The sequence below is a fragment of the Acinonyx jubatus genome, chromosome B2 (assembly GCF_027475565.1).
Source record: "Acinonyx jubatus isolate Ajub_Pintada_27869175 chromosome B2, VMU_Ajub_asm_v1.0, whole genome shotgun sequence".
NCBI classification, from domain to species: domain Eukaryota; kingdom Metazoa; phylum Chordata; class Mammalia; order Carnivora; family Felidae; genus Acinonyx; species Acinonyx jubatus.
The window spans coordinates 56,377,272-56,398,769 of NC_069385.1; the positions used below are offsets into that span (position 1 = coordinate 56,377,272).

Consider the following 21,498-nt stretch of genomic DNA (forward strand, 5'->3'; position numbering starts at 1 on the left):
TGGTATCCTAGATCTTAATGAAGTTGACTCAGCATTTCCCTGACTGTTCCCTGCAGTTCCCTGGCTGTAGCATCCTCTGTTTTGTAGAGAAAGCACAGGTGGGGGTTCAGCCTGCGGAATTGAGCAATTGGAACACGGTCGTCCTGTAATCGATTAGGTGGGAATCAAAAGGCCCTGTTGTAGCAGCGCTTTGAGAAGACCCTTCTGTGGAGCCACTCAGCCACTTCATGGGTCTTCCCCTCTTCTTCCTAAATAGGCTGTGTATGTAAATGATGGTCCTTTACCTAACTCGTGTTGAAAGTAATCAGTATTGAAACTAAGATGCCAGCCAGCTAACCAAAAATATCCTCCCGTGAATTTGAGCTTGCACTTGTAAATGAAGTTAATACACTGGTTCGGTATGTAAGAACATATCCTGTGTAGGATATCATTTAATTTTAACTAAAGTCTGTCTTGTAACTCATCCAGAAGAACTTCATTATAGGAGAGTCTCTGAAAATTCTTTCCAGTAACATTTTAATGGAATGCCTGCCATATACAGGTCCTGATAGATGAAAAGGGAAATTAGACATGGGACCTGGCCTCAGTCTTCAAGTTTTCTGAAAATGATATTATAGGGAGGTTACAGTGTGGGTAAACATACTGATTGTTTTGATAGCATGTGATTTTTTTATACATTTCAAATCAATTATTTAAATTTTTCTTGAAAAATTTCATTATATAGAAATAATTTATATAGAGTAAGAAGTATTTTCTCTCCATCACCTTCTAGACTCTTCTCTGTATTTATATAGAGATGAGCTTGCATACTTCATAGGAATCAAAAATGATTAATAAGGAGATTTTGTGAAATTTTAAACTTATTTACCACTAATAGAAATTCCATGTCAAATAGTAGGGCAGTTCTGAAAATAGTTGAGTTTCTGAGGATTAATTTTCAATCCCTAGTAAAGTGTAGCAAACATTGTAAGAGGAAATCTCTAGTGTCAGTATCTGGTAACAAATGCTATCTATACCTACTTTATATTTATAAAAGCTGATATAAACATATAAAATTTCTCAACACATATTCTGTAGTGATTAGAACATTCTGTCATGGACTTAAAGAATTGGACATGCGTAACAGTTCATAAATGGTGTTGCTTTTTCTTTTTCACGGTCACTTTTGGAATATGCACTGTATGAGCCTTCATTGCAACCCTTGGGCTTTATTTACCTGGGCTTGTGCTGGTCAGGTGGTGTGGATGTTAATCCTTGAGTGCCAGCAATGCTCAGAAAATGAGGTTGTAAAGAGTGATTTCAAATAGTTTGGAATCCATTCCAAAAATTACTTAACGGCTTCCGTTTAGTTCTGTTACGTGCTACGTGTCATAATCCAGTCAATACTCTAAAAGTAGTTTCCTTATTCTTTTTCCCCTTCCTCTTTAGAGTATAAATAAAATATGTTGAAAGTCTCAGATGAGCTCTGCTTTTAACCGAACTGCTTATTGAATTATAGAAATATAAACAATGAAAGTATCTTAGTGGTCATATAATCCAAGATGTCATTTTACAGGTTAAAAAAACTAAGACCCAGAGAGGTTCGGACACTTGTCCAAGCTCGTGAGGCGAATCCCTGTAAGGCCTGGGCTCAGCCCTCTGGGTTCCTCACTGCAGGTTTCCTGCTCCTTCTGTTGCACATCTGGCAGAGAACGTTGTCAGACAGCACGGAGGGCAGTGGGCAGGGCTAGGGGTTGTGTCCCCAAGTTCACTGAGGATTTATCCTGTGTCCCATAGGCTATGCATTCAGTGAAGATGGTGAATATTTTGCCTATGGTCTGAGTGCCAGCGGCTCAGACTGGGTGACAATCAAGTTCATGAAAGTTGATGGTGCCAAAGAGCTTCCAGATGTGCTTGAGAGAGTCAAGTTCAGCTGTATGGCCTGGACCCATGATGGGAAGGGGATGTTCTACAACTCATATCCCCAACAGGATGGAAAAAGTGATGGTAAGTTAAGGTATCAGGTGAAGCACCTTTTTCGTGAACTAGAAGTGTGACTTCATATGACTTTAAAAGCTAAACCTACATAGAAGTTGTTTGGTGTAGAACCCAGTTTCCTCAAAGGATGTTGTATCAGTTGTGTAACAGACTGCCCCAAAACTTAGTGGCTCAGAATAATAACCATGTTTGGGTTTGTTTGTTTGTTTGTTTGTTTGTTTTTGCTTGTGAGCCTGTGAGTTCGCCAGGCAGTTCTGCTGGATTAGCTGAGTTCTGTCATGTTTCCATGTTCGGCTGTGGATCAGTTGGCTGATCTCGGCTTGGCTGTTTCCTGTGTTGGGGCCTGGGTTCTGATCTATGTGGTCTCTCATCCTCCAGCAAGCTAGCCACTTGGTTTGCATGGCAGCTCAGCAGGATTCCAAGAGGGAGAGCCAAAAGGCACAAGCCTTTTTGATGCCTAGGTTTGCTACTGGCACTGCATCGTGTTGCTGCATTCTGTTGGCCAAAGCAAGTCATGGGGCCACCAGCCCCAGTTCAAGGGGTGGAGAAACAGATATAAGGACCCATGACAAACGGAGCCATTATTGCAATCAGTCCTTTACAGATGTGTTATATCTCCCAAGGAGTCATGGAGAAGATGGATCTTTTTTGTTTTCTGCAAAACCAATTTATTTAATGACGTTGAGTGATTATGAAATTTTCCTACTGTGGTGATCGTATCTCTTCCTCTGATCAGGAGTTATGGGTCACCTGGTTGATGCATCGTGACATTTTCCTCCTTGTTAACTTGCAGGACATACCTTTGTTCTTCTTTTCACTTGCACAGAGATCCTATTGTGTTCAAGTAGTCTCTTTTCTTTCCCCCTTTACTCTTCATCTTCCCAGATAGAAAGGGCCAGGTACCTTGAACCTTGCTGATACAAGCTTTCAACACCACCTTCTTCATGCTCTACCATCTCTGGCATGGAGTGTTTTCCTGTTGTCTTGGTTGGTCTTTACAGGTGGGAGACCAAAAAAGTATTTCACTGGCCATTTCTTGTTAGAGAACAATGTTATTTGTGAAAAACATGAAAATTATTATTTAGGCTCAGCTTTCAGTGGCAAAAATAGTGAAGATTAGTTATTGTGATTGGTTTCAGAAAGGTACCATCTTTTGCCAGCTGTAATTTGCTGCCCTCTTGTCACGAGGACCTCAACGGCCACTCAGGTTGTGTGATGGAGGGACTTACAATGAGGCTCAACAATTCTGACCATGTGCTTCCTGGGAAAGCTATGGAAAGTCACCAAGTTCTGTACAACTTTCTTTTATATTATGTATGGTATTACCTTTTTCATTGTCCTGAAAGCTTGGTGCCTTTTCATAATGAAAAAAAGAATCATTCAGTCTCACAACAGCCTCCAAAGCCAGCAGATATGTGTGAATTACTTCCAGAGTGATGCCCAACCAAAACTTAAAAAGACAAAAAAAAGTCTTTACCTTCTAGAGCATTTTTAGGTTCACAGCAGAACTGAGGAGGAAGTGCAGAGATTTCCCGTACCTCCCCTGTCCCCACATGCAGAGCCTCCCCTATTATCAACATCCCTCTCCAGATGAGGTAAGATTGATGAACCTCCATTGACACATCATACTCTCCCAGAGTCCAGGGTTTACATTACAGCTCACTCTTCATGTTGTATATTCCGTAGGTTTAGACAAATGTAAAATGTGATTGATTAATCATATGTATGCTACTTGATATCTATCTACCATTGTAGTGTCCATTTCACCGGCCTCATAATGCTGTATTCCACCTATTCACCTCCCTCTCCACTAGCCTCTGGCAACCACTCATCTTCTTTCTTTTTTTAATGTTTATGTATTTATTTTGAGAGAGGGAGAGAGAGAGCAAGTGAGCAAGCGGAGAAGGGGCAGAGAGAGAGGAAGAGAGAGAGAATCCCAAACAGGCTCTGCGCTGTCAGCACAAAGCCCGAGGCCAGGCTCGACCCCATGACCATGAGACCATGACTGAGCCAAAATCAAGAGCCAGACACCCACCGAGTGAGCCACCCAGGTGCCCCAACCACTAATCTTTCTACTGTCTCCATAGCTTTGCCTTGTCCAGAATGTCACATAGTTGGAATCGTACACTATGTAGCCTTTTTAGATTGGCTTCTTTCACTTGGTAATATGCATTTAAGTTGCCTCCATGTCTTTTCATGGCTTGATAATTAATTTCTTTTTAGCACTGGATAGTATTCCACTGTCTGAATGTAACACAGTTTATTTATCCATTCACCTATTGAAGGGTATCTTGGTACCTTCCAAGTTTGGGCAGTTACAAATAAAGCTGCTATAAACATCTGTGTGCAGGTTTTGTGTGGACATAAATTTTCAAATACTTTGAGTAAATACCAAAGAGTGATTGCTGGATTGTATTGGAAGAATATGTTTAGTTTTGTAAGAAACTGTGAAACTGTCTTCCAAAGTGGCTGCACTAGTTTGCATTCCCCCAGCAATGAATCAGAGTTCCTGTTTTTCCACATCCTCACCAGCATTTGGTGTTGCTATCGTTATTCTGTTCTGGGGGGGGCGTGTGGAGTATAGTTGTATATTATTGTGTGAATTTGCATTTCCTTGGTGACCTATGATGTGGACCATCTTTTGATATGCTTCTTTGCTATCTGCATACCTTCTTTTTTTTTAATTTTTTTAATGTTTATTTTTGAGAGAGGGAGAGAGACCATGTGCAAGCGGGGAAGGGGCAGAGAGAGAGGGAGACACAGAATCCAAAGCAGGTTCCAGGCTCTGAGCTGTCAGCACAGAGCCCGACGTGGGGCTCAAACCCACAAACTGTTAGATTGTGTCCTCAGCCAAAGTCGGATTCTTAACTGACTGAGCCACCCAGGCGCCCTCGCATATCTTCTTTAGTGAAGTTTGTGTTAAGATCTTTGGCCCATTTTTTTGATAGGATTGTTTCTTTTCTTATTTTTGAGTTTCAAGAGTTCTGTGTAAATTTTGGGTAATAGTCCTTTTACCAGATGTGTGTTTCACAGATATTTTCTCCCATCTGTGACATGTCTTACTCTCTTGACAGCGTCTTTTACAGAGTAGAAATTTTTTATTTTAATGAAATCCAGCTTATTGGTTCTTTCTTTCATGGATGGTACCTTTGGCATAGTATCTAAAAAGTCCTTGCCAAACCAGAGGTCGTCTAGATTTTCTTCCATGTTATCTTTTAGGGGTTTTATAGTTCTGCATTTATGTTTAGATTTGTGATCCAACTTGAATTCTCTCTTGTGAAGGGTGTGAGGTCTGTGTCTGGATTCATTTTTTCCACATAGATGTCTAGTTGTTCCAGCACCATATGTTGAGAAGGCCATCTTTGCTCCATTGTGTTACCTTGGCTCCTTTGTCAAAGATCAGTTGACTGTATTTATGTAGGTCTGTTTCTAGGCTCTTTACTCTGTTCCATTGATTTATCTGTTCTTTTGCCAGTACCACACTGTTTCGATTATTTACAGTAAATCTTGAAGTCAGGTAGTGTCAGCCTCCAACTTTGTTCTTTGCCTTCAATACTGTGTTGGCCGTTCTGGGTTTTTTGCCTCTCCGCATGAACTTAAGGACCAACTCATCGGTATCCACAAAATAACTTGCTGGGACTTTTATTGGAATTAAATTGAATCTGTAGGTCAAGTGAGGAAGAATTGACATGACAGTATTCCTATCCATAAACATGGATCATCTCTCCCTTTATTTAGTTCTTTTTTGATTTCTTTTATCAGTTTTGTAGTGTTTCTCATATAAGTCTTAACACATATTTTGTTAGATTTGTACTTAAGCATTTTATTTTAGGGGGTATTATGTAAATGGTAATGTGTTTAAAAAATTTTTTTTGTTGAGGTATAATCGACATATTTTATGTATACAACCTAATGATTCAATATTTGTATATATTATGAAATGATGATCATTTAAATCTAGTTAACATGTATCACATCACCATACATAATTATAAAATTCTGTTTCTTGTGATGGGAACTTTTCTTTTTTTTTAAGTTTATTTATTTATTTTGAGAGAGACAGAGACAGCGTGAGCAGAGAAGGGAGACTGGGGGAGAGAGAGAAGCCCAAGCAGGCTCGCACTGCCAGCCCAGAGCCCGATGGGGGCCTGACTCACGAAACCTGAGATCGTGACCTGAGCCAAAACTGAGAGTCAGATGCTTAACCAACTGAGCCACCCAGGCCCCCTGTGATGAGAACTTTAACCTGTCCTCTCTTAGCAACTTTTAAATATACAATACAGTATTACTATTACTAACTATGGTCCCATGGTGTATATTACGTCCCTAATGGTATTGTGTTTTTAACTTCAAATTCCACTATTCATTCTTGGTGTATAAGAAAGCAATTAAGTTTTACATGTTAACTTTGTATCCTGTGACCAGATAAGTAAGTTTTTAAATATTTCTAGCATTGTACAATACCAGTGGAATAGATTTTCTTAAAATTGTCAACTGCCACTTCAGTGTATACATTTTTAACTTCTTCAGGTACAGAGACATCCACCAATCTCCACCAAAAACTCTGTTACCACGTGTTGGGGACTGATCAGTCAGAAGATATTTTGTGTGCTGAGTTTCCTGATGAGCCCAAATGGATGGGTGGAGCTGAGGTATTGTGCTACTGTGAAATTGCCCCACAAAAATGATGTCACATGAATTGTGTATATAAATATTCTTCTGTGATCCTTATGGATAAGTCCTGTGAGTGAATATTCTCCTAAAAATATTGGTGTTCAAACTGACTTTTAGTTTTGAAAGTGACAAACCTTTTAACTGCAACCACCACAGAAAACTTTAATACCATACCTGCTTATGGTGGAAAATGTGAAAGTACAGAATCAGAATCACATAAAGCAAAACACAAACATTTTGAAATTCGGAATCTTATTTCTCAGAGGCGAGGAGAATATCCTTCCAAACATTTTCTTTGTTTAAGTGAGAATGTGGGGAGCAAGAGTGTGTGTGTTTTCCTTTTTACACAGCTTGCCTCTTCATATTTTATTCACCTTTTACATTAAAATGTATATTTTTGGACATTTTCCCATCATATATATAGATAGTTGATGTATACCTTGGGGGTCTTGACCATAATCAACTGTACTGAAGTTTGTGAAGTTACTGGCCTAGATTTTACTCTGTATGTTGAGAATCAATTATGGAAAAACTTAGAGGTGCTTGGAGTAAAATTGTAACTCTTGTTAGTTCATTTCTGGATACTGAGAAATATTTTTTAAATGAAAAAAACATTCTAAATGTTTTGATATAGGTGGGCTGTCGGCCCATTTTTAATGGGAGTGAGAAATCCACTAGGAAGTCTTTAGCTCATGGAACCACTTACCTTTTTTGGTAAAAAAGGAACATTTTATATTTAAACTTCAGCCCATGGGTCTGATTGACTAGGGGGTAGAATAGGAATCCACAGTATTTGAGCTCATGTGCCTTGATACACCTTATTCCAAGTTGTCCTTACATTTATTTATTTTGTTTCCGTAGACCAGGGGTTGGCAAACTATTGCCTGCCTTCAGGCCAAACCTGGCCTCCTGCCAGCTTTTGTAAATAAAATTTTTGAGGAACACAGGGAACACAGCCACACCATTTCTTTACGTACTGTCTGTGGCTGCTTTCAGACTTCAGTAGCAGAGATGAGTAGCTGCTACAAAAGGCCCACGACCCACAAAGCTGGGAACACTTTCTGGCCCTTCATAGGAAAAAAAACCACAAAACTTGTCAGACTTTAATGCAGTGTGTTAAAAGTGAATTTCTAGGAGTTACATTCTCTGAGACTGTGTCCTTTTTTCATGCTTTTTCTTTCTCACTTAAGTGCCGCCTCCCATGAGCTTTCCGTCTGTAGTTGCTGTTGTCATTTTTCTCACCTATTTATTTTTAATGGCTTTTCTGACTCTATGTGGAGATTGCTTCTACTCTTTTCTTCTTAGTTCAGCTTCTCCTCCTGCATAAGTCTTCTAGTTACTATGGATAATAGGTGTTTGTTTATAAAATAATACACATCTTTACTGTCATCCAGGTGTAACAATTAGGGAGATAAATATGCTGCTCCAAAACATTTTAATGTCAGTTCATGTGTTTCTTTTTACCTTTTGTGGGGGGGAAGGTATTGATGGGGAAAACTTAAAATAGTATATTTTAATAATCAGTTTTATTCCCTCTGAATTCTTCATAAAATCAAAGACATACTCTTCTAGAGAAATTCTTATGCTTCAAAGCTAATAATTTCATTACAGCAGAACTGTTTTAATTAAAGTAATCTTATTTGGTTGATACAGTAACATGGGTACTGGAAATAAATGCCAGAATATTTATATGATTTAGCATAGTGGTCTAAAAGAAAACAAACTTCATAGTAAAATACATGTGCAACTCAAGTTGCTTGGATCTCTCTTAGCGTTTGGATGAAGCAGTTAGGTTCTTTTTTTACTTTTTTTTAAAGTTTATTTATTTTGAGAGAGAGAGCGTGCACAAGCAGGGCAGGGGCAGAGAGAGAATCCATGCCATCAGCATGGAGCCCGATCTCACAAACTGTGAGATCATGACCTGAGCTGAGATCAACCCTCAGACTTTTAACCAACTGAGCCACCCAGGTGCCCCAATTTTTTTTTTTACTTTAAAAAAAATTGTGGTAAAATAGACATAACAAAACTTACTAGTTTAATCAATATTTTAAAGTTTATTTTTGAGAGAGAGAGAGACACAGAACTCAAAGCAGACTCCAGGCTCTAAGCTGTCAGCACAGAGCCTGAGGTGGGGCTCGAACTCATGAACCACATGAGATCATGACCCCGGCTGAAGTCCGAGGCTCAGCCGACCATGCCCCCAGGCGACCCTAGTTTAATCATTTTTAAGCATAGAGTTAAGTGGCACGAAGTACATTCACATCATTGTGCAACTATCACCAGCATCTGTCTCCAAAACTTTTTTCAGTTTGCAAAACTGAAACTGGGCCTGCTAAAGCAGTAACCCCCCAGCTTCCCAGCTTCCTGGCTCCCCGGCTCTCCCCATCCCCTGCTGACCATCAGTCTACTTTTGGTCTATGTTGGACTACTCTAGGTGCCTCATATAAATGTCATCATACAGTATCTGTCCTCTTGTGACTTGGCTATTTGGCCTAGCATAAAGTCCTCAGGTTCATCCATGTTGCAGCACGAGTCAGAATTTCCGTCCTTTTTATGGTGAATAATAATCCATTGTGTTGCCCACCACATTTTATTTACTCATCTGTTGATGGGTGCTTGAGGCATTCCGTAGCGTTATTGTGAGTAATCCAGCTTTCAAGAAATACAGTGAAGATCTATCATCTGTGTATTCAACATATGTATATTCAGTTCTACCGGGCAAGTGACAAGAAAAGCAGATTTTAGTAGTTGAGGTGATCCTTCTACCGTTCTTTAAAAAGACGTTCACTCTATATAAATTGTCTGATATAATCTTTACCAGAGCCTTGCGAAGGAGGTGATCATTCCATCGCATGGACGGAGTAAAATGCCTGCTAGAGGCATTAGCTTGCAAGCCTGTGGCTGGAACTGCCTGCTGAGTGTGTTAGACTCCACAGCCTGTGTCTTCCTAACCACACATGCTCAGCCTCTTTGGTCAAAAGGAAAGAGCTCTTGCAAAAACAGCAACAATAATTGTTGAAAGGATAGCAGTGACTGAAGGGATGCATCTCTACTGCACAGAGGTACTAAAGTTGTTAAAAAAAACAAGAACTAAAGACCTATATGGTGAGTCCTAAGGAACTTGATGTTGGATCAGAACCTCAAAAGTGGATGATGCAGAGGAAGTCTATAAGAGAGCGAGCGGGGTTAGTAAACACAAGCTGGATGTGGTCTCCCTCGAAGCTGTACTGCAGCTGCCAGGGGAGTCTCGTTACAACAGGTGTCACCCTGCCACTTGCTAGCATTGGTTGCTTCATAACCATGCACCAGTGCCTGTGCTGCATTGCTCTTTCACTTTTCATGGAGTTGCTTTTAAGATCGTCATTTTGAACCTTGTGTTTGGTTAATACCTTCAACACTGTCCCAGCATCTGAGCAGAGCTGGTGTTATGGTGATGGTGTGCTGTAACACAAAGTAGGAGGTTTTATTCTGGTCCTGTGTGCGTAGCCCTGAGTACATCACTTCTCTCCAGATATGTTTCCTTCATTTCCTCCAGGGCTTTTTTAGCTCTGAAAGTCTGGGCTAGAGGATTTAGCACAACATCTCATAGATGCTGAGGCAGGCTTCCTGGGCGAGGTGGTAGCTGCTGGATGTGAGAGCAGTTTGGGCATTGTGGGTACGGTTGGAGGGCCCTCTGGGGTGAGTGGCTGAGTGTGTGGATGTGTGTGAATTTCTCTGGTGAGCTGCCATCCTTCTTTCCTTGGGCTGCTGCAGTCCAGGTTCACTGAGGACTTCCCTTTTATCCTTGATACTATCTCCTTATGACTCTTCCTTCACTGATAGCTCCTCTGCCTTCCTGCAGGAACAGGTCTTTCTTGCTTGAGCAGTCCATTACCTGTAATCAGGAAGTGGCTTTAGTTTTTGCATCCTTGCCTGTGACAGCACCTCTCCCCAGGATGACTGACTTCTATCCAACAGAACCCATAACTTTGTGGATGCTTTTGGGTATTAGAACTGTTTGTAGTCCAAAGCAGTCTCTCCAGTTGACATGCTTCTTCCCCCTCCTTCCAGTTTGGTGAGCACATGGGGGATGGGGGGGAGGGACTACTCAACCCCCAGCTTGGTGTTTGTTTGTTTTTTTTTCACATTAAGACTTTATTAAAGGTAGCCCCAAACTAGCATAGCCCAAATATCCATCATCAAGTGCATGAATGAACTAATTGTGGTACATCTCTATGATGGCATACTACTCAGCAGTAAAAAGGAGCAAACTATTGATACACTTAACAGTAGGGATGAATCTCAGTTATGCTCAGTGAAAGAAGCCAGAAAAGAGGAGTACACGGTGTTGGATTCCATTTGTAGAACACTCTAGAAAATTCAGACTAGTCTATAATGGCACAAAACAGTCAGTGGTTGCTTGGGGATGGGGGTGGGGAATTGGAGGGAGGGAATATGAAGGGGCAGAGGGAAACTTTGGAGGACGATCACACTGGAACATTGAAATTGATGTTGTGCAGGTGAGGCCATTCCCAGCAATGACGGTGACTCCAGGTATCTCACCTCAGTTATTCATCATGGATTAGTTTCTCCAGCGGCCATGCAAGGAGGAGGAATCAGAGGAGGGGAAGGGGATTTCTGCTCCTCTGGAGCTGTTTGCCAGCATCTCCTTGCCACAGTCTACTTGCAGTCATGATGGGTGTCTTGGTGCCGCCTCCCTCATGGCATCCTTTTGTAGTGAGATCCCCTCAATTCTGTTCTGTGATGTGGACGATAAACTCTCTGGCTCACATTTGTGTTGCCTCCCAAGGCTTCTGCTCCCAGCAGGGTTCCCTTGGGATTGCGCCTCTCTGCAGCTCCCCTCTTCCATCCTTATTCTGCAGAGACCTTTCAAGATGTCTGGAGGCCAGCTACCTTCCCGGTGCCTCTCATTCCAGGGAAAGTGACATCCAGGGCTTGCCCCATCCTGGAAGGTGGGTGGTGGTCACCACTGTTCTTTCTCCTCACCTGCCAGCCAAGGCCCTCTGGCCCTCCGTCCCCTCAGCTCCCTCATTCCCTTGGGGGTAATGTGAAACCTGTCTAGCATTTGCCTTCAAGGGACAGTGGTGTCAATTATTTAACATAGACTGTGAGGCTTTAGTTGGAAGGCAGGGTCGTGGGACAATAGAAATTGTCATGTTTTAGAAGATTCTACCGGATCAGGAAAAAATTACTTTTATTTTATTTTAAAGATTTGCAGAGCATTTGGGGGAACAAGGAAATCAAGATTTTGAGGCACTTTTCCCAGCAGAGGGTGCTCTAGATGAAGATTCTGAAAATGTATCCGGTACCTTTAGGAAGGATTAAGGAGAAAATGCCCAGCCTCTTTGTGACCATCTAGCTGAATTCTATATTGAGAACCTAATTCTGTCATAGCTAATTCTTGAAAAAAAAGTTTCTTTTCACAAAGGTAATCCTAATCTTAATGTTTATCACATATCCCTATTGCCATTTTTATATGTTTACTTGTGATCCCTAATAATTCAAATATGTGTCTATTTGTGTGGACATTTATATATTGTACGTACATTATACACGTATTATAAACGTACGTATATGTTGCACTATTTTATACATACACATGTTATACTACATTAACATGTAAAATCACTGCCTGATGCTTGACCCTGTGGGCACAAAGCCAACATTAATTTCCTCCCCCTCCCTCCCCCTGCTGAGGTCTAGGCACATGAAGACCCTCGAGGCCCGGTGTGCATCTAGCTCTGCCTGATGAAGCCTACACAGTAATTGTCCAGTTGTCCCTCAGGGAATGCTGCCTCACCTGCCCCGTCTTCGTTGGGTAGTTTGGACTTGGAGCAGCAGTTGTCCAGCAGCTTTCTTCCTGGTCAGCCCAGTTCCTGCATTCATTCCCCAGATGCCCAATAAGCCGTTGCCTTGGGTGCAGCACTGTGCCAGGGCCAGGCAGTGCTCGGGAGCAGAGACGGGCATGCTCAGGCCTTTTGGAACATGTTTTTGTTATAGGAAACCATTACGTATAAACATTTTTAAACGTTACTAAGGGGCTTAGGGGCTCATGACAATTCCCACCATGTTCAGTTTGTGTGTCATTTTTAAGGGACTGTTGTCCTCTTGACCTTAACTTCAGTAATTGAGCTGGAGGCTGTCAGAGTGTGTCATTAGTGAGCCTTCATTTCCTTGTGCTGTACCAGAGAGCCATGCACTCTCTACTAGCTCCCAGAGACTGATGATTCTCTCTGTTCGTCACGGGAGTGGCTGAGTGGTTGTCTTTATATCAGTCCTGGGGTGGATTCCTAACCAGACTTGGCATGTCCCCGGCTCATCACCTGTGTCCTCTCTTTCATCAGCACTGCATGGCGTGATAATATCCATCATGCTGATTAGCGTGCGGGAAAATCCCAGCAGCATGGTTGGGAAGAAAAGTCAGGAAACCACACAAAAGACCTGAATGTGAGTAAAAAGCTAGAAAGCGGTGCTACTCTGTATACATGAACTAGCTCCTGACTGGAGTTGGTTGGTTTATGTAGTAGTAGGGTTGGATTTGCTGATCAGTCACTTCTCACCTGACCCCTCTTGATCAGTAAGGGAGAAAAGAAAACAAACGGCACATTCTTAAGTAATCAAGCTTCTCTGCCAGACAAACAACCAGGTAGATTGGAAACAATGGCAGCTACATCATGTCAAGACCCACATTGCTCATTTTACTTTGAATGCGTTTTCTTTTCCTTGAGTTCTGTGTCACATCTGTTTGTGGCATATTGAGGAACACATCGGATAGTATTTGGGTCGATTTCTGTTATTCCCCCATTGCTGTAGTACCACATTGTATTGGGAGAGCTGCGAAATCTGGTTTAATGACTGCCTGTTGAAAATGTTTTTGTTAACACATACCACATGAGCTTAAGACTACTCCTGTTGTTCTGTACGAATCTGTCTCCTGTTTTTCTTACAAATCCCTAATCAGTTCCCTAAGTGAAAAGACATCCATAAATGTAGATGATAGTTTGACCTTTAAAAGTTTTCATAGATTAAGTTTTGAAAACATACTTAATATTAAAGAGATGATGTTATGATTCACAACTATTATGAGAGGAATCCAAAGGAGACTGTGAAATAAAATTGATAAATTTTTCCTGCTCTGAAGGCACATGATTAACTCTCAAGGCTATTAAAATCCATTTTCACTCCTTTTGTTAACTTTCCAGACAATTTTAAGTCCCACTGCTTTTTAGCATACTTTTTTTATATACACAATTCTTTTATCATAATACATAAAAAAGAATACTTTCCCCAGTTTGAAAAGGTGCATGTAGATTCAAAATATGAAAAAAAAACCTTTCTTTACTTCCTGGGTTCTAAATGGAAATTATTATATGTAGCAAAGAAATTTCATGTCTGTGGAGATTCGGTTATTAACACAAGACCACATGACTGGAGCTCAGTAGCTCTAGCATAAGATCGTTCATGAGTCGTTCTTTGAAAATGGTAATTTGTTTGATGAAAGTCCACTTATTCTCTCCCTATATATAAATACCAGCTCTGTGTCCTCTCATTTTGAAAGACAACTTTGTAGATAAATGATTAGGAGTTTAAAACATTAATAAGTGATCTTCTGTCCATTTTCTCCTAACATGAGATGAAGAAAAGCTAGTTGATTCAGGTCATTTGGAAAGCCCAGCTGTTCTTATTGTATAGTATTGAGACTGAGAATAGCCAAATCCAGTGACTTTAACATTTTTATGATGCTGGTAATAATAATACATAATAATACAGGTTTATTGCTTAAAATAAAGTATAAGCATCCCGTTCTCTGGAGAAACTAAGCATCCCGTTCTCTGGAGAAACTATTATTGTCATATAGCTTCTGTTTCACACTCCCTATTTTTTTTTAATGGTTATTTTTATTTTTGAGAGAGACAGAGCTATGAATGGGGGAGGGACAGAGAGAGGTGGGAGACACAGAATCTAAAGCAGGCTCCAGGCTCTGAGCTGTCAGCTGTCAGCTGTCAGCACAGAGCCTGACGTGGGGCTCGAACTCACAAACTGTGAGATCATGACCTGAGCTGAAGTCGGACACTCAACCGACTGAGCCACCCAGGCACCCCATCACACTTCTTTCTATAAATGAATGGATGGTAAAGCTGCTGACGTCTTGTAAATACGGAGCAGCCTGACCCAGACCCTGTTCTGAGTGGATTACCGTCACACCTACACTAGGCATTCTTATTTGGGACTAGATTCCCCCGAGGTGTATTCTGGTTGCTGCGTATTTCTCTAAATTCTGTGATGTTAATGGCTCCTGGGTTTGTGGAAGTTATATTCCTGAATGTGCTGAGTCACGTGAGTTTTGTGTTTGTTGGAGCAGCATATAACATAACAGAATAAAATAATGAAATACATACTCCATCTTATAGTTTGAATGGTGTCTGTCAAGAGTTTCCTTGGTAAATACTACTATCTCCGTGTAGCTTAACACCACAGTATACACAATTAAAATTTCTTCGTGAATGACTGTGGCTTCTTTAATGAAAGTATAGTCTGAAAACCCCATACCTTATGCCATTTTGGTAAATATCAGTGAGTATGGCAGTTGTTACTGGGTACCCTCTTCAAAAACAGAAGCCCACACTTAACAAAGGTTTTCTCCAGTTAGCATAAAATATGCCAAAATGAGAAACCACAGAAGTTAGAAGGGAACACTTCTTTCCACGCTCCTGTGACCTCCTTGTTTGGGAATTTTCCTGGATCAGGGCTGCCTCCGGGCTAGATCTGAGGGGGGTTGGGAGTTCTCAACCTAGTTGATTCACAGCCCTGCGCTGCATTCTTAGGTGAGCACCTTATCAGGGATCAGCTTGATAATCTGGTTCTGCATCTGCTGACTCGTTTCATTTCTAGCTGATGAACTGGGAGAAATGCACTGCTTGTTGCCTCTGCCTAGGGAGTGCGTGGAAGCACAGCAGTGGTGGGCTGTGCTAGTTTACACACCGTGTGTGTACAGGGTGTTGTGGTGCCTTGCATGCTGCCACAGGTCAGGTTCCTGGGGAAGCAGACTCGGAAGTTGAAAGGGAGTGCTTTGGAAATCTCCGCCTGTGCTGGGGAAGTGAGAGCAGAAGAGGAGGGGCTGAACTGTGTGCAGTCATTACAAAGACCTCAGCCAGTTCTTCAGGGAGCTCTCCAGTTGGGTTGGCCTTCAGCATTTTCCTGACTGGAGGCTGAGGGGTCTGGGCTTTCATACCCTTGCATTAATCAGTCATTGCCTGTGGGAAGAACCCGAAAGAATTCGATCTTGGGAAAGGTGGTTCTCTCCGACCGGAGGACAGTCCTAGAGGTTCTTAGCTGAGCATCCCAGCACCCAGCAGACCACGGCATCCACTGCACATGCTGATGTCCATTGGCGGGATGTGCACTTGAGAATGAGTTTATGTAGCTCCTGTCAAGTACTGCTCTGTGAGCCAGATAGCTATACCAGTGAGGCGGTTGTAAGAGGGTAAAATTCAAGCAACCATTTTGAGGGGAATTCTATTTCTCTTTTAAGAGAGAAATCTTCTCTTTTGGGGCCATCCCACCCCCATATCCTCCTCAGATCTCATTCTTTCTCCAGCTTCCCTCCCTGTTAGCTGCATTCTCTGCACTCCCGCCACACTTTGCACTTCATGCTATCAGTGCTCCTACCCGAGCATGAGCTCTTGAAGGCCCTGTTGATCTGTGTGTTTCAGAACCTGGTCAGCAGCGGCAGAGTCTCAGTAGATATTAGGAGAATAAACAGCCTCAGCTCTGACTCCCTGAATACTGCATGGCTGTGTTGGTGGCATGTTAGTTAAATCGTGTCTTTGGGAAAGGGGATGGCAAGTTGTTGGGCACCTCAACTCCTGTGAAAACCGACCACTGTGGTGACATTAGCCATCTCTAGTCCCACCCACCCAGGAGCAAGGGGTGGTGGCTGGGGTGGCTTTTGCATTTGTTCCTGTCTGTTAAGGTTCTCCTGGTTATGGATAATGAAAAGCTACATGGTAAAGAATGGTTATTTATGGGGGCACCTGGGTGGCTCAGTTGGTTAAGCATCTGACTTTAGCGCAGGTCATGATCTTGCAGTCTTGCCCTGTGCTGACAGCTCGGAGCCTGGAGCCCGCTTTGGATTCTGTGTTTCTCTTTCTCTCTGTCCCTCCCCTCCTTGTGCTCTCTCTGTCTCTCAAAAATAAACAGACGTTAAAAATAATTTAAAGAAAGAATGATAGCTTTCATCCCTGTTGGTATTGTATGGAATGCAGTTAGTTACTGGATTTAATATCCACAAATGTAAATACTTGATTTACAGTGATTCTTTGAATTTTTTAGTTAATTAATTTTTATTTGTATAAAAGGTAGATTTTCATGAAGTAAGATCATTTTGACTTAAGGAAAATTAGTTTGAAACAATATAGACATAAAGTAGAAGGAAGCTGTGGAAGGCACAGAATTAAGAATTATGTATTTCATAATTGGCCACACTGGCATTATCCCAGCCTCGTTGCAACAAGTCAGTGCTTTTGAATCAGATTAATTGCTTCCAGAGAACACAGTACTCTTGCTGGTATCATTATCTAAAGAAAAAAAACGGTATTTTGTGAACTGGAATTTGTAGTGTTTCGTGAAGGCCAGATCGGGCCCTTGACTCACCTGCTTTTCTGTTTTCTTTTTATGTGGATCTCAGAAAAGTTACTTTTTTTCTGTTGAGATTTAAGTGTCCTCCTCATCAATAGTATTTTTCTCTTTTCCTCCCAGTGAGCTCCAAAATACATTTTTTAAATTGCCTTGTAGTCTGAATGTGAAGCCGTGGTTAAACATGCATTGCTACAATTTTAGTGGATCAAGGTGTATTTCTAATCTATATATTTTGGGGCAACAATGACACGTATTTTGAAATCTGTCATTTTGAAATGACACTGATTTTGAAATCTGAGACCTTGAGCATTTGAAAATTCAGAGTTTCCAGTTTAGCAGATTTGTTTAGTGGCTATGGAACATCACTGGACTGTGACAAAGAGAGTTACGGTGAAAAAGAGAGACTTAATTGGCATCCCAACAGCAATGTACCTTGGGGTTTCCTGCCTTAGATTAAATATAAACTGCTACAATATTTAGTTCAGCCAGAAATCCTGAGAAAACCTCATTAGATGTGCTTGAGACACAACTTTCATCAGAGGTTTGGTGCGATTCTGGCAGTGAGTTTTACTGCCCTGTCTTTCTGTTGGCTGAATCACTACAACTCAGTTAACCACCATTTATGATTGCGATACTTTAAGCACTAAGCTATAAAAATTCTGTCCTGATTTAAAGGACAAGAGAACAAAACTCTGAAGTATTAATGAGGCTTCTTTTCATTACATTTAATAAAGTTATGATATAAGGTTGCTTGATGACATTAATATAGGACCATTTAAAAATAAGGTGGAACTTGGGGCATCCGGGTGGCTCAGTCGGTTAGGCATCCGACTTTGACTCAGGTCATGATCTCATGGTTTGTGGGTTCAAGCCCTGTATTGGGCTCTGTGCTGACAACTCAGAGCCTGGAGCCTGCTTCAGATTCTGTGTCTCCCTCTCTCTCTGCCCCACCCCTGCTTGTGCTCTCTCTCTGTCTTTTGAAAATGAGTAAACGTTAAAAAAATAACATTAAAAATAAAAATAAGGTAGAACTAAAATTCTAGTCATGAGTTCATTCACTATGTATATGAAAAGCTTAAGGAAAGTATGTAAAAACCTAGAAATAGGTTATATAGCTCCCAAAGTCAAAGAAGGGACAACGTTCATAAATTTGTATTGGGGCGATTGGGTAGCTTAGTTAAGTGTCCGACTTTTGATTTCAGTTCAGATCATGATCTCATGGTCATGAGATTGAGCCCAATGTTGGGCTCTGTGCTGGGCATGGAGCCTGCTTAAGACTTTTTCTCCCTCAAAGGGAGCCTGCGTGGCTCAATTAAGTGTCTGGCTGCAGCTCAGGTCATGATCTCATGGTTCGTGGGTTTGAGCCCCACATCAGGCTCTATGCTCACAGCTCAGAGCCTGGAGCCTGCTTCAGATTCTGTGTCTCCCTCTCTCTGTTCCTCCATCACTCATGCTGTCTCTCTCTCTCTCTCTCTCTCTCTCTCTCTCAAAAATAAATCGAACATTAAAAATTAAAAAAATATTTTCTTAAGATCACTTTTCTCCTTCTCTCTTTACTGTCCCCAGCTCTTGCTCTCTCTCTCTCTCTCTCTCAAAAAAAAAAGAGAAAGAAAGAACGAAAGAAAGAAATTTATATTAATACAGTGTGAAGAGGAAATAAGGGAAAGCAAGGTGAATACTCAAAATTAACATGGAAGCCAGTACTTCAGCATGACAATTAATGAAAATGGAATACAAATTCTGAAGTTGGGTTTTTTTTAAAACTCAGTCAAATCTAATGTTCTTTTGCAAGAGACCCACTTAAAACATAATGACAGGTAAGTTGGAAATACAGTGAGGATGAAAATGGAGAAAAGAATTAACGGAAATCAGAAATTTATGTAAGGATTCTCCAAAACTGACGATATCTGAAAAGACTATAAGGAGCCAGCAAAAGATAGAAGAGAATGTACCTAGAGTCATTCGGTATTATGTATAATTTGTGGCAAAAACCCATACAGCAAAGTATGATTCATGTTTGTGAAAGGAAACTGTTTCTGAACTCAGAAAAAAAAAATGTCACCAGGAAAGAGCAGCCAAATTGAACAGGATTTTCTAGAATATTTGATGAAACTAACTTCTTTGGAATCTCGCTTCTATTTCACAAGTACAAATTATGTCTGTGCTTTAAAATGATTTTTTCTGAGAAAGCGATGCTTAACTTAAGACATCCAGCGTGCTGCCAGGTGTTTAAAACAATGGGCATTTTAGACATGCATAGCTGTTATGACTAATTTATAAATGCAAAGAACCAAATTGACAAACAGCTGGTCTACCAAAATGACCCTGTAGATAGACAGTGGATGGACATTTTTGGAGAGCTGGAACCTAATTCCTACAAGTCTAAGCACTTGCTGCCGGTGGTAAGTAAAATCCTAAGTGTTCCATGATCAGGCACTCTCGTCTAGATGACATTTCGCTCGGTATTATCACATTGCACTGATAGAAGGAATCAGCATATGTGGGCGTGATGGGGGCAGCAGAACAAGTCAGAGTGAACTTTTGATGGTTTCACTTCTACGTGAAAGAAAAGAAGCATACCCCAAAGGCTGCAGGTAGTTCACAGAAGTATTATTGGAATAGAAAACAGAAACAGTAAAAATACCTTACTGTGTAATGAGACAGAAAGAAATATATCACTATGTTTTTTAAAACTTTTTGTATTATGTTTATTTGTTTATATAGAGAGCACACGCACAAGCAGGGGAGGGGCAGAGAGGGAGAGACAGAATCCCGCCCCTGTTATGTTTTTTTATTAATTATGGGTATTCTCTTTTAAATTAGTTCTACCTTAATTACATTCTTAATTTTTATATCTGTGTATTTCAATCATGCACAGTAATATACTCTAAAAAGAAAGTGTAATTATACAATAAAGAATTAAAAATGAGTTAACGGGGCACCTGGGTGGCTCAGTTCGTTGAGCGTCCCAAGTCTCGATTTCAGCTCAGGTCATAATCTCACAGTTTGTGAGTTTGAGCTCCGTGTTGGGCTCTGCACTGACAGCATGGAGCCTGCTTGGGATTCTCTGTCTCCCTTTCTCTCTGCCCCTGCCCCTGCTTGTGCTCTCTCTCGCTCTCCCCCCCACCCCCCACCCCATAAAATTTTTTTAAAAAAATGAGTTAAAAAATTATATATATAATGACAGTTATTTGCTTCTGGCCATGACGGTGTAACCGGTCCTAGAGCAGCCCTTCTGCCATAAACAGCTAGAAAACTATACAAAATAAAGCATTCATTTGCAGATATTGGTCAACAGGCATTGCTGGACTATCATCTGTAAGAAAGACAAATGCTGTGATTGCCCTGTATTTCTGCCTCTCTGGAGCTATTTTCTGGAGTCTGGCACAAGGAAGGAAGAACCCACAGAGTACTGCAGTCTCATTGAACTTGGTATCCAAAGAATTCAGGAAGACTGAAGCCACTGGAATTTGCGGGCAGAGTACCAAAAGGAGGGAACTACCACTAAGTTCCAGAAATCTGCCTTGGTATCCCTTTGTGTCTTTGTGGACTACTAAGTATATGCATAGAATGAAACTTCGTGATTCAAGCTTATAGGGTGCTATAAGCCAACAAGTAACAGGTCTGAGAGACTGTCGCTTTCTGACCAAAGTGAAAAGACCTTGTGAACATCTGGGGTGTTCACTGGCTACCCCAGAGAGGCCATGCCTTTGCAGTGAGGCTGTAGATGTTTCCCAGCAAAGCTTGAAAACAAGTTCCGAGTGATCGAGCTGACCCACCACTAACACATTAACTGCCTCAAAACTTTTTAAAGGAATACAAAAACAAAACACTAAAAAAAAATCCAGACCACATTCAAAATGTGTAGAATCCAATTTTAAAAAGTTGCTAAGTGTGTAAAGAAGCAGAAAAATGTGACTTATAACCAGGGAAAATAGTAGCCAATGAAACAGATCTCGATGTGACAGGCAGGATAATGAGCAGAGACTTTAAAAAAAACTGAGAGGCACCTGGGTAGCTCAGTCAGTTAAGCCTCCAACTTTGGCTCAGGTCGTGATCTCACGGTTCATGGGTTCAAGCCCTGCATCAGGCTCTGTGCTGACAGCTCAGAGCCTGGAGCTTGCTTTGGATTCTGTCTCTGTCTCTCTCTGACCCTCCCCTGCTCATGCTCTGTCTCTGTCTCTCAAAAATAAATAAAATGTTTAACAA

The 21,498-nt window shown here is 41.2% G+C and overlaps 1 protein-coding gene across 1 annotated transcript in view; it reads left to right on the forward strand.

Moving 5' to 3' along the window:
• PREP (prolyl endopeptidase) overlaps window positions 1-21,498 on the forward strand; it is a 118,004-nt gene that overhangs the window by 26,913 nt on the left and 69,593 nt on the right. Inside the window, exons 5-6 of the mRNA XM_027057176.2 lie at window positions 1,777-1,986; window positions 6,508-6,629. Coding sequence (XP_026912977.1) covers window positions 1,777-1,986; window positions 6,508-6,629 — 332 coding nt within the window. The remainder of the gene's footprint in view (window positions 1-1,776; window positions 1,987-6,507; window positions 6,630-21,498) is intronic.